Source organism: Chiloscyllium plagiosum, chromosome 27 (genome assembly GCF_004010195.1).
Source record: "Chiloscyllium plagiosum isolate BGI_BamShark_2017 chromosome 27, ASM401019v2, whole genome shotgun sequence".
NCBI classification, from domain to species: Eukaryota; Metazoa; Chordata; class Chondrichthyes; order Orectolobiformes; family Hemiscylliidae; genus Chiloscyllium; species Chiloscyllium plagiosum.
This window is the reverse complement of record NC_057736.1, coordinates 17581372-17594837: the sequence shown is the minus strand read 5'-3', so window position 1 is coordinate 17594837 and position 13466 is coordinate 17581372. Positions and strand designations below refer to the sequence as shown.

The 13466-nt window shown below is 39.7% G+C and overlaps 2 protein-coding genes across 6 annotated transcripts in view; both read right to left on the bottom strand.

Moving 5' to 3' along the window:
• The window catches only part of LOC122563605 (stathmin-like), a 60896-nt gene extending 58383 nt beyond the window's left edge, over nt 1–2513 (bottom strand). Inside the window, exon 1 of one of the 5 annotated variants that reach the window (XM_043717549.1) lies at nt 1556–2513. The gene's annotated coding sequence lies outside the window, so the exon portion shown is untranslated. The other 4 variants (XM_043717548.1, XM_043717545.1, XM_043717550.1 and 1 more) reach the window with 4 other exon arrangements.
• Nucleotides 2514–3720: 1207 nt separating this feature from the next.
• The window catches only part of LOC122563604 (stathmin-like), an 11816-nt gene continuing 2070 nt past the window's right edge, over nt 3721–13466 (bottom strand). The window contains exons 2-5 of the mRNA XM_043717544.1: nt 10941–11027; nt 6259–6431; nt 4824–5015; nt 3721–4231 (exon numbers count right to left, since the gene is read on the bottom strand). Of these exons, the coding sequence (XP_043573479.1) occupies nt 4172–4231; nt 4824–5015; nt 6259–6431; nt 10941–10959 (444 nt within the window). The 5' untranslated portion in view covers nt 10960–11027 and the 3' untranslated portion in view covers nt 3721–4171. The remainder of the gene's footprint in view (nt 4232–4823; nt 5016–6258; nt 6432–10940; nt 11028–13466) is intronic.

Below are 13466 nucleotides of genomic sequence, written 5' to 3'. Positions count from 1 at the left end.
AGATTCTTTCTTGCATCTGCTTTAAAAAGAGAAAGAAAATACATATTATATTGAGACATCTTTTCTCCTATCAAAGCACATCATTTCTCACTTAGTCATAGAGATGTACAGCATGGAAACAGACCCTTCGGTCCAACTCGTCCATGCCGACCAGATTCCCAGCCCAATCTCGTCCCACCAGCCAGCACCTGGTCCATATCCCTCCAAACCCTTCCTATTCATATACCCATGTATTTTTGGAAAGCAAAATGCTACTTTAAAAAGAAGTTTAAAAAAAGGTAAAGTTACACAACTGTTTTCAGATAATGCAGCACTTTTTGATATTGTATATTAAAATGCTAGCAGGTTTATAATAGTTAACTTTCAAATTAAAGCAATTTTCCAACAAATAAATTTCACCAGTATAACTAATTATCTTCAGCACACTTCCTTTCCAAGGGAAATTACTTCAACACAAGCTTATTTATTTTTGATCCACACTTACCAACGAAGAATTATGACCAATATTCAAATGATAACCATGAAAACTGACCAACTTCTAAAAAGAAAACCGGTATTAATTTTACCCCAGACAATACTAATGTTACTTTTAAATTACAAAGAGATTTGACAAATAGAAAAACCTGTTCAGGAAAGTTTTGGATTCGGCCTGACAAATTATTTACCAACATCCCTGGAAGCCCTGGCAGGTACTAGCCATCCTCACTGGTAGCACTGCTAATCTAATCAATTGGAGGAAGCATCACAACTATCCCTAATTCAAACCAAGCTCTTTATCCAAAAGAAATGGAATTGGGTTAACCGAACGAAGGTGAAAGTGAGGACTGCAGATGCTGGAGATTAGGAGCATCCTACTCCTCGGATTATCTGCTGTCCTTTTCCATCGCCACACTCTTGGTTAACTGAACGGCAACCAAAGCAGGTCACCGAAGTGGATTCACCGAAATGAAGTCTGTGGGAGAGTGAAGACAGACCTTGGGACAATCACATACACAAAACACCGACAATTTGCTGACACCAGTTTTTGATTACCCTTTAAAATACCAAGCCGGTTGCTAGTCAAAAGACAGCGGGCATCAGATGGGTGGGGGAATCACAAGTCAGTTAAGATCATTACATCCACCCGTCCGAACATCAAGCATGAATAAACGTCGCTGTGGGCTAACTGCGATCACATGTAGCCCTGCCAACATGTTCCCCTCACCTCAGCTCAACAGCTACTGCTTCCCCTCCCGGGATCGCGCGCCACGCCACGGGCTCCGCCTCTTTACATTCAAACCAACCTCGTGGTCAACGGGTAACGGTCAACATCTAACGGCTTAACGGCAAGACCTCAAAAAAAATTAAATGTTCCAAAGACGTATTTTTTTTAAAAAATATAAACAATATATTTGCTCGACATCTGGTTTAATTCCCACACCTGGTACTTTTGGGTTATTCCCATCGTGTCACGTGCATTTCAGGGAACCGGATCTTTATAAAGAAGCAAAACGAAATTTATATTCGGTACATTAAAACAAAACGCGAACAAGAGTATGAAAATACCCCCTCCAACCATAAAATTAGGTCGAAAGGCAGAAAACGTCGAATCGCTGAACAGGTGTTGGAAGGCATCGCCAGGGTCACGCAGGACGCTGCTCGAGTAGGGGTAATAACGCGGTTTTACATTTATGGGTTGTGCGAAGTACTGATTATTACAGGATTTATTATGCTGCAGAACAAAACTTGCATTTGGCTGACACGAATTATCGCAAATAGGTACATTAAAGAGCCAGCTAGAGATCAATTGCGTTTGATAGATGATGCTCATAACCGGGTTAACCTGTAGTACTATATTGATATGGCACAATAAGTAACATGAGATGCCTGGAAATTATGGATCAGGGGCAAGGAGAAGGCGTTCAAAGAATGTCAAAGCTAATAATTAGCAGTTGATTGCTATGAAGAATCAGAATTCAGAGGGTCAACATACTGACCAGCAAGACCCATTTCACTGACAAATACCAGAGGTCACAAATCCCTGCAAAAGAAAATCAAAAGAATTTCATAGCTGAACGTTATTAAATGTACTGAGCAAGCTGCTTAGGCAGTTAATATCAATTTACACATATTGGACTTGTTTCCAAAAAGTAATGACACTTTGAGTATAAAGGTAACGTGACTTGGAATCTACCATTCCAAAAGTTCACCAGAGACCTTTCCTGTGTCTAGAATGATTTGTCAATTTGATTTATATTGCATGCAGCTACAAAGAATTATCTGACAAACTTATGGGATTTTCACCATTCATTCTACAATCTAGAAATCCTCTGCAGGACCTTTTGCAGGTGTTAGCTGCTTATAAACGGAGGAAAAAAAACAAAACTTTAAAAGATAATCTTGGTATTTAACTCAGGATGTACTCTTACATTGAAGTATTATCTAGAAAGGGTGATGTTACAAAAAAAAAATCCACCAGTAGACCACATTCAATACTTCGCAATAATGTTACTAGCAGTGTTAAATTGGCATTGTAGAATTTTGAATGGATAGAAATACTATGGACATATTTCTATAGTATTTTTACCACTGAAGCCATATAACTTTACTGAACAACCTTAAACAAGTCTGCTTTGCTCACCAGATTACCTAGCTGGGGACATGCTTCAGGTTTCATACACCTCACCCCACACTGATTCAGGGGGCTTAAAATTGTAGCTGTCAGTTAAATAAAAAGTGAAAAATCACAACACCAGGTTATAGTCCAACAGGTTTAATTGGAAGCGCACTAGCTTTTGGAGCGACGCTCCTTCATCAGGTGATAGTGGAGGGCTCGATCGTAACACAATTTATAGCAAAAATTTGCAGTGTGATGTAACTGAAATTACACATTAAAAAATTGATTGTCTGTTAAGCCTTTCATCTGTTAGAATACAGTGATAGTTTCACTTCTTTCATGTGTGAAAGAAGTGAAACTATCACTGTATTCTAACAGATGAAAGGCTTAACAATAAATTTCAATTAAACCTGTTGGACTGTAACCTGGTGTTGTGTGATTTTTCACTTTGTACACCCCAGTCCAACACTGGCATCTCCAAATAAAAAGTGGGCTTCCTAGTGGAAAAAGTTTCCATAGTCCACTCAAGACTGACAGCGTAAAACAATGCCAGCTAATGCTTTGAAGGACTGGCTTGCAGGTCAAGGTTTGCTCTAGGTGTAGTTAATATGCATCACTTCCCAGAGAGCCAAGTAGATATGATACCATCTGGTATCATTCATACCTATTTCTTCCTCAGGTACACCTGTGAAAACAATGGTAGAGGGTTTCCAAAGTTTTGAGGTGCAGGAATGCACTATCCAACAACTGTTTGACCATCTTGCCGATGAGGCCCAGCAATCTCCATCCACACGTAATGTCTCTTACAGAAATATTTTACCAGTTTAACTGCCAACAGTACCCAGAGCTTAAAGTTTGCATGAAGTCAGTAGAAATAGCATCAGAGCCCAGTTCCCACTGAGGCAATTTGGGATAAGAATGTTGTGTATTGCTTGATCTAGTGGGACTCTCTTCCAGACTCAAAAGCATTTTATCTAGTATTGTGAATATTCAATGCAAAAAGTATTCAGGTAGTAAGACATGGCTTATGTTAATAGGAATGAAATTACTACACATTGTATCAAACTGCAGCAGCCTTGTACAAAAAGAATTTGCTCTGTTCCTCCATGGAATAAAAAGGCATATTAACATCAATGGTGCAGTTTTATTGAAACCAAGGCAGACGTAAAGGTTAGTCAGGTTTACACAGTTACACACAGACTAGACGTGTAACACATCAGTAAAGCATGCGTAAGTTACACATTTCACAAAAGGAAAAACTTGAACCAGCAATTCCATTCAATTCACTACTTGTAGAAAAAAAACGCAGGAGCTCCATTTATCTACATGGGGTTTGGCTGGGGGTAGAAAGGGGAAAACAAGGGAAGAATAATCCACAAGATTGCTTACAAAAAAAAAGTGAAAAGCATACAAAATACAAGCTTCCACACTGGTCAGCTTTTGGCTCGCAGTTGCACACTTAACAGCATTATTACAAATTAGGAGTTCCCAATAACACACTGGCCATTTAAAAAAAAACACATCTTTGGATGTTTGAAAATCCTCAAATTCCAAACAAAAAGTATTGACATGGAGCTAATCTTCACTTTCTTCTTTGATCTCTTTACTCTTTCGCACTTCTTCCATCCGCTTTTCCTAAAAATAAAAAAAATTAAGTCACAAAACAAGATTCAATAAACCACCTATGCCACAATTTTTCCAGAAACACTTGGTCAAATCAAATTGATAATTAGGACACATTCTCAGTATTCATGTGGTTGGTCCTTAAATAGAGGACTAAGAGACAGGGAACATTTTTCAGGGTAACTGTGGATTAAACATTGAAAAACAGCTTGCTAGTGTGAGGAGATACACCTAGGATTTAACTATCCCAACTTTTATAGTACTTGTACTAAAAGAGCATCTAGAATAGAGATTCATTGGGAAATATAGGGAAAATAATTCTTGCTTCCATTTGATACCAAACAAATTTTTAGAGTTACTGCTATAAAGGACAGGATAGTACCTAAAAGCATAAAACAAAAATTAATTCTTCACTACAAAATAGCTAGGTAGACTGCCAACACCACAGAAACCAAATCATATTGGTCTTCAGAGAAGAGGTGGGGAATAAGAGAGAAAAAACAACAATGGTGATTTTAGCTGATGGTGTCATTCCAAGTAATGTTGAATTCCACTCTGCATGTAGCAACGATTATGACAAGATATCCACTAGTTTAATTGTTACCTTCTCCCTTAGGCGCTCCAGTTTGGCTGCTAGTTGAGCTTCACGATTTTCTTTGTTAGCTTCCATCTTGGTGGTCAGTTTCTCTTCTGCCATTTTCCGGAAATTATTGTTTTCTTCAATAGCTTTCTGGAGCACTTCCTTTTCATGCTCACGTTTTTCAGCCAACTGCTTTAGCACTTCTGCCTCATGTGACTAAAGAGCCGAAAATAAATTTCAAATAAGACTGCATTACTAGAGAAACCTCAGTGCCCAAAAGATTCAAGTTTTGCATTGATACCAAAAAAGAAACACTTGCACATTAACTGCTTCTAGTTCTGTACAACAAGCTTACTGTAGCCTTCATGGGTAAACAAACTGAACATATTACTGTATTGAGGTAGCTTCAGTATGTACATCACAGACCTTTAAATAAAAGGTATCACCAAGAAAGAAACCAATCAATACAAGAAAGACATTTTGTATATTTTGTAGGGAAAACAGCCAAGTTGCATGGCTTAAGCAAGCTGTCCATAAATTCAGTAAAGCTGCTGTCTGATCAGTTCTGTAAATAGATTAAACATTTCCTTTTTAGAACTGATGGGGTGAGGAAGGCAGTTGGATAAAAGCCTGGAAATTTAATTTTTTTTAAACAGCAAATGAGTTAGCTGATAGAACAGCTGAAAAGAAAAAAGTTAAGTGCAAGAACAGCTCTGTTAGATGGAATGAGCTGCCAGAGGAAGTGGTGGAGGCTGGTACAATTGCAACATTTCAGAGGCATTTGGATGGGTATAAGAATAGGAAGGGTTTGGAGGGATATGGGGTCAGGTGCTGGCAGGTGGGACTAGATTGGGTTGGGATATCTGGTCGGCATGGACAGGTTGAACCGAAGGGTCTGTTTCCATGCTGTACATCCTGATGACATCCCAGCAGTAACATTTTTCATCTATCAATCACTTTTCACATTTTCCAGCTTGAAAATAGTTATAGATTTAAGACATTTATCAAGCCAGTTAATTTTTTTTTAATCATTGCATTAAGTGAAAAGTTTATCTATCATCTTTTGCTAAATCCAGAGAGTCTCTGCCAGAGACAATCAGCTTGTCTTGTTAGATATTGACTGAACAGATAACCATTGTTTTTGAAATACTTTACTTAGCATTTAGCTAAATGAGCTACATCATGCTGTTAATAGCATAGAATAGATTATAAACAAATTTGACAAGGTAAAGTTAGTTAAGAAGTGCAATACCATAAGCAAGGGTATTTCAAACTGCTACAAGAAAATTACTATCCTTTTGGAAAGTCAAACCAGTTAGTTCAGCATGTAATAGAACAAAGGTGATGCCCAATCTAATCCTGTAGTACTTGAAAGCCAGGACACCAGTAATGATTTTTTTTAAAAAAAGCACAGATGAGAATTCAATCATACAAATTTTAGTTTCTCAGATTTGTGTACCTTTCGCCTGATTTCTGCAGCTTCATGTTTACGCTGGATTTCTTCCAATGAAAGATCCTTTTTCTTAGGAGGAGAGAGGGGAAACTCTGGAATAGCTTCAGCTGCAGGTGGACTCAGGATCAACTCAAAAGCCTGTCCAGAAGATCTCTTGTCCAATTCTTTCACCTTGATATCTAAGAAACACATCTACTCAGTACTGCTCCAACATTCTAGCTTACTAGAAGTAATTGGACCTCAAACTTGGTGACAATTTCAAAGAATGACTGCAGTCAGGAAAAGCTGTCTCATGACAATCCATTATCACAGGAGAATAACATTTTAAATTTGGCATATTGTTTTGATGACAATCAGGCAATAAAGAATGCCCCAAGCTGAATGCAGAAAATCAATTGAATTTTGAATCTGCCCACTTGTTAGATCCAGTATGTCTCAGAATATTGTTTATTGTGGTTGACAAAGCAACATTGTGCTTCAGTGACAGTTGAGTATTGTTTCAGTTGTGCACATTGTAGCATGTGAAGATGTTGATTAAGCAAGATTAACCTCACCATCTGATAGATCATCTAGTTTTGCGTTTCGCATTTAGAATTTAAAGATATAGCACATTACAAATTAAAACCGTACACTGTGCTACAACTAGTGGAATCAAGTCCAATTCATTCTTCCGTAAGACAGTCACAAAAAAATTGCTGATTAGATTACTTAGTGTGGAAACAGGCCCTTCGGCCCAATGAGTCCACACCGACCCTCGGAAGAGCAACCCACTCAGACCCCCTTCCCCTAACACTACGGACAATTTAGCATGGCCAATTCACCTAACCCACATGTTTTTGAACTGTGGGAGGAAACCGGAACACCCAGAGGAAACCCATGCAGACACGGGGAGAATGTGCAAACTCCACACAAACAGTTGCCTGAGGTGCGAGTTGAACCGGATCTCTGGCACTGAGGCAGCAGTGCTAATCAATGTGATGCCCATGATTCTAGAACAGTTTAGTTGTAACATCTATAGATATCTGATTAGTCTAACTCATGTTGAAAACCTTACTGATCAACTTCCACAGCGTGCATTGATCAGTGAAAGCTTGACTTACAAAACATTTCTCCCCTTTATCTACCAGGCTATAAATCATTTCAAGAGATGTGGGCGTTGCTAGCTAGGCTAAATTTTATTGTCCAACTCATGCCTTCAGATGGAGGTGATGAGGTGCCTCCTTGACTGCAGTTCTTTTGGAAAAAAGGTGAGGACTGCAGATGCTGGAGATGAGAGCTGAAAAATGTATTGCTGGAAAAGCACAGCAGGTCAGGCAGCATCCAAGGAGCAGGAGAATCAAAATTTCGGGCATAAGTCCTTTCTGAAGAAGGGCTTATGCCCGAAATGTCGATTCTCCTGCTCCTTGGATGCTGCCTGACCTGCTGCGCTTTTCCAGCAACACATTTTTCAGCTCTGCAGTTCTTTTGGTTTAGGTGGGCATAGTGACAGAACTCCAGGACTGACAAATGATATTGAAGGAGTAACAATATTTTTCAAGTCAGCATGGATTGAGAATTGCTTGACAGATTGGAAACAGAGAAATAGGTGGGTCTTTTCCATGCGACAGGCAGTTGTTAGTGTTGTATTACAGGGATCAGTGCTCAGGCCCCTCACTCAACTTAATTAAAATACAATATTTCCAAGTCTGCTGATGACAACGGAATGGGTTTGAATTGATGAGGATGCAGAGGCTTCAGGTCAATGTAAACAAGTTGAACATATGGGCACACATTATGACTGTGTAGAAATACACAGATAAATGTGAAGTCATACATTTCAGTATGAAAAATAGAAGGACAACACTTAAATTAGATTAGATTACTTAGTGTGGAAACAGGCCCTTCGGCCCAACAAGTCCACACCGACCCGCCGAAGCGCAACCCACCCATACCCCTACATTTACCCCTTTAACCTAACACTACGGGCAATTTAGCATGGCCAATTCACCTGACCCGCACATTTTTGGATTGCGGGAGGAAACCGGAGCACCCGGAGGAAACCCACGCAGACACGGGGAGAACGTGCAAACTCCACACAGTCAGTCGCCCGAGTCGGGAATTGAACCCGGGTCTCTGGCGCTGTGAGGCAGCAGTGCTAACCACTGTGCCACCGTGCCGCCCACTAAATGGTGATATGATGGAAAATGTTGACATGCAAATCTGAGTAGCTTTGTAAAACAGTCAAGTAAAGTGAACAGCTCCTCTGATGCTGCCTGACCTGCTGTGCTTTTCCAGCACCACACAACTCTAATCTGCAGCATCGGCAGTCCTCACTTTCGCCAAGTAAACAGGCAGGGACAGCAATTAGAAAGACAAGTTATATGTCACTCTGAGGGGAGCGTTCAGAAAGAGACATCTTCCTGCAGTTATACTGTCTTGGTGAGATTCCAGTTGGAGAATTACACAGTTTTGGTCACCCTAAGAGGACTTGCAATATAGAAAGAACAGTACATCACTAAGCTGATGCCAGGAAAGGCAAGACTGTTGTACAGTGAGAGATTGGGAAAAGATGAGGTGCAACTAGATAGGTGCCCTTGTACACCAGTTATTGAAAGCAAGCATGCAGCTGCAGCAGCTAGTGAAGGCAGCAAGTATGACACTGACCTTCACAACAAGATTCAAGTACAGAGCAGGAATGCCTTACTACAGTTTTACCACACTTCAGTGTACTACATGCAGGTTTGTAATCCTTATCTGACAAAGGATGTTGCGACTATCAAGGGAATATTGTAAAGGTTTCAGACTTATTCCTAGGATGGCAGGACTGTCTAGTGAAGAGAAACTGAATCAGTTACAATTATATTCTCTGGAGTTAAGACAGATGGTCCCAGAAACCTATAAAATTCCAACAGGACAAGACAAGGTAAATGCAGGAAGGATTGTTTCCAATGACCAGAGAATCTGGAACTAGGTATGTTCTTATGATTAGTGAATATAGGCTCAGTTGAACCAGAGTATATAAAAATTGAATTTCATTGGGAAGGGCAGGGTCTGATTGAAGTGCATAAAATTCTAACATAGCTGGATAGATTAGATGCAGAGAGTATGCTTTCCATGGTTGAAGAGTCTGGAATTAGGGATCACAGTCTTTGGATACAGGAGAGTCCATTTAAGACAGAAGGAACAGTCAACAGTAGAAGCCTCTCCATTGTGGAAGTCAAGTCTGAGTATATTAGAGAGACAGAAATTTCAATAATAAAGGATATCAAGAGATGTGAAGAGAAAGCTGGAATATGGCATTAACAGAGGATCATCCACAATCATATTGAAAGCCAAAGCAGGCTCATAGGGTTGAATGGCCTTTTCCTGCTCCCAGTTTCCAGGCGAGTGGCTTGGAGGGGAAATTGCAGGTAGAATTCCCATGTAGCTGCTACCCTCGTTATTCCAGATGTCAGTGGTCACGTATTTGGAGGGCACGGTGAAGGAAGACTGTATTGAATTCCAGAGTGCATCTTGTAGGTGATGCACATTGCTGCTGAGCTTTGGTAGTGAAGGGAGTCAATGTTTGTGGGCATAGAGCTAATAATGCATGCTGCTTTCTCCTGAATGGTGTCAAGCTTCTTAAATGCTGTTGAAATTGAATTCATCCAAGATAGTGAAAAATATTCATCAGTCCTGCCTTGGGCTTTGTAAAGTAGAGGACATACTTTGGACAGACAGGTGATGTTGTGGTTCTGTTCACCAAGCTGGGAATTTGTGTTGCAGACGTTTCGTCCCATGTCTAGGTGACATCCTCAGTGTTTGGGAGCCTCCTGTGAAGCGCTTCTGTGATGTTTCAGGGGACGAAACGTCTGCAACACAAATTCCCAGCTCGGCAAACAGAACCAAAACAACGAGCACCCGAGCTACAAATCTTCTCACAAACTTTAGACAGGTGATGAGTTGCAGGATTTCTGGCTGCCTTCTCAGCCGCAATAGAGTTTTACACAGCTACAAAGAATGTTCAAGACACTCAACAGGCCTGGCAACATCCGTAGAGACAGAAATAGTTGAGAGTCTGGCACAACTCTTGATCTTCACTGCCAAGAGTCATACTAGCCTTGAAATGTGAACAGTCTCTCTTCAGGGGTCTCCAGACCTGGTGAGTTTCTCCAGCTTCCTTTATTTGTTCAACATTTCTTGCATCTGTATTGTGGAGAGGAGGCGGTGGCTAGTGGTTTTATCGCTGGACTGTTAATCCAGAGAATCACAATGTTCTGGGGACCTGGGCTCAAACCTCACCACTGCAGATGGCAGAACAATTCATTAAAAAAAACCTGGAATTAAGGGTCTAATGCCAATTAACAAAAAAACCCATCTGGTTCACTAATGTCCTTCATAGAAGGAAACTGCCATCCTTACCTGGTCTAGCCTACTTGTGACGTGACTAGAGACCTACACCAGTGAGGTTGACTCTCAACTGCCCTCTGGGTATTTAGTGTTGAGAAATAAATGCTAGCCTAGCCAGTGATGCCCTTAGCCCACTAATGAAATTGCTTTTATTCAAATATTTATAGGGCTAATTCAGTTCATTTTCTGGTTAGTAGTAACCTCAGGATATTGATAGTCAGGGATTCAACAATGGTAATGCAACTGAATGTTAATGGTGGTTAGATTCCCCCATTTGTAGATGGTCATAACCTGGAACTTATGGATATATTTGTACTTACCAGCTGATGCAGATGCCATAATGGAACAAGACCAGATGGGTTGCTAACTTCCAAGTGTTGAACACTGTCCAACTTGTGCAGCAGATCCTGTGGTCAGAACATTGTTAAAAACGTTAACATTATCAAAGTACCATTTACATTCCAAGTGCAAAATGTGATGAAAGCTGAGGAACAAAAAGTTGAAAGAACAGAGCTGTATTATAAATGAGAAGGAAAATAAATATTGCATTCACATCAAAACCATTTGTATCAAATGACAGGTTCGTCGTACATGTCCAAATCTGCACATAGCAGAAACAAGTTGCAAGGACCTCTTGAGCACAGCAACTTTATAGCAATTGGGAGAAACTCAACCTCAAAGGTTTGACTTTGCAGTTGCTCACTTGAGCTTCATTTCTCAAATGTATCAGAGTATGATAAGCCTTAAAATGGGAGCATTGAGATATTAAGATCATGCCACATTTTCAACATAAGTATTATATCCTCAAATTTAATGGCTGCCCTTTTGAGTAACTTTGTGGGCACCGCTGTTTAGCCAGCATTTATTGCCCAAACTTAATTGCTCCTAAAGTGATGATGAGCTACCTTCTTGAATTGCTGTAATCCACATGCCATAGGTTGCCCCACAATGCCTTTAAGAGAATTCCAGGATTGTGACCAGCAACAATGAAGGAATATATTTGCAAGTCAAGATGGAGTGTGGCTTTTCTCCATATCTGATGCCCCTGTCCTTCTAGAGGGAAGCAGTCATGGATTTGGAAGGTGTTGTCTAAGGATCTTTGCCTGGAGCTAAGTCACAAAAAGGACATCTTATTGTATTGTAGGATAACACAAGTCATTGTAGTTGCTGATCTGAAGTAATCAAGATATAAAAATCCAATTACAACTCCACTGTTGGCAGCATGGTGGCTCAGTGGTTAGTACTGGTGCCTCACAGCACCAGGGTCCCAGATTAGATTCCAGCCTTAGGCAACTGTCTGTGTGCACATTCTCCCAGTGTCTGCATAGGTTTCCTCTGGGTGCTCCGGTTTCCTCCCACATTCCAAAGATGTGCAGGTCAGGTGAACTGGCCATTTTAAATTGCCCATAGTGTTATGTGCATTAGTCAGAGGGAAATGGGTCTTGATGGGTTATTCTTCAGAGGGTCAGTGTGGACTTGTTGGGGCGAAGAGCCTGTTTCCATGCTGTAGGGAATCTAATTCACTGGGATGATTTATAGCTTGTCCACAATTATTGCATATGAACATAAAAACAAAGAACAGGCCGTTCAAACATTTGATGATTTTATGGCTGATCTTGATTGCAACCTCAAATCTACATTCCCCTACCCATGTGCGACAAGTCATCACATGGATGTTTCAGAAACCAGCACCATTTGGCCTATGCTATGCCACAGAGGGGACACCTCAATTAGGGATGAGGTGTCAGTGCATAGAAATACCACAAGATATTACAACTGGGCAAAGAACCTCAGGTTTATATTTACAGCTACAAAATTAGGACAATGAAACCAAAAATAAAAGTCAAAATAAGGTCAAAACTACTGTAGTTCTACCTACAGTAGAAGTGTGGCAATATTAAAAGAGATTTGAGAGCAAACATCTGTAAAAAAGAGAAAGAATTAATGATTCCGCTCAGTGGTCTTTCAAATAACTAAGATTTCATGTTTGTGACCTTAAATATTAGATATTTCAGACTTAAAGCATTAGTTATGATAGTACCCAGAAATACTTGCTGCCAGCATTTTGTTTTTATTTCATATATTCAGCATTTTGAAATGTTATTGTATAAACAACATCAACTGAAGACTCAACTCAGGTTGATACTTTGAATAAGTACTACATGTTTATCAATAACCAGTGGGGAAATAGCTATTTAGATAATAGAATAGAAAAAGATGCCATGTACATTTCACCATTTTAAATACCCATGTCATGACAGAAAGAAACCCCAGTGAAACACAAGTAGCCAGAAGTGTGTTAAACAGATTTTAATTGCAAGAACAAAGCTAGTGAGTATTTCTGTACTCCAGTGGAATGCCTTAGTTTTAAGCTCAATTTTTTATTCTAGCCTGAATTAGATTAGTTTCAGTCTGTCTAGGAATCTGAAGCATCCACCAAACATGCAAGGTCTATGAAAAAAAATTAGATCGCCAATTATCTTTCATTCAACTTGACTAAACATTTTAGAAACAGAAGATCAATCAATTTCAGCAAGGTTGCAACAGCTATGATATAGTTATATGACTTCATAAGATTAGTAAGCATTACAAAATAGCAGTGTTTTCCATCTGATGCTACACCAAGTGTAGAGATAAACACAGACAATTTGTTCTCTTTGCCAAAATTAAGCATCCTAATCAGAAGATGCAATTATTTTGAATTACACCATTGTTTTTCAGAATCAGCCAGCAAATTGAAAAGGAAGGATTAACAAAAAAAGACCAGATGCAGCCTCAAGGAAGCCAAACAAGATATTTAATCTTTTGGTGACTATGACTTCAAAACCGTTTTGTTTTAAGCTCAA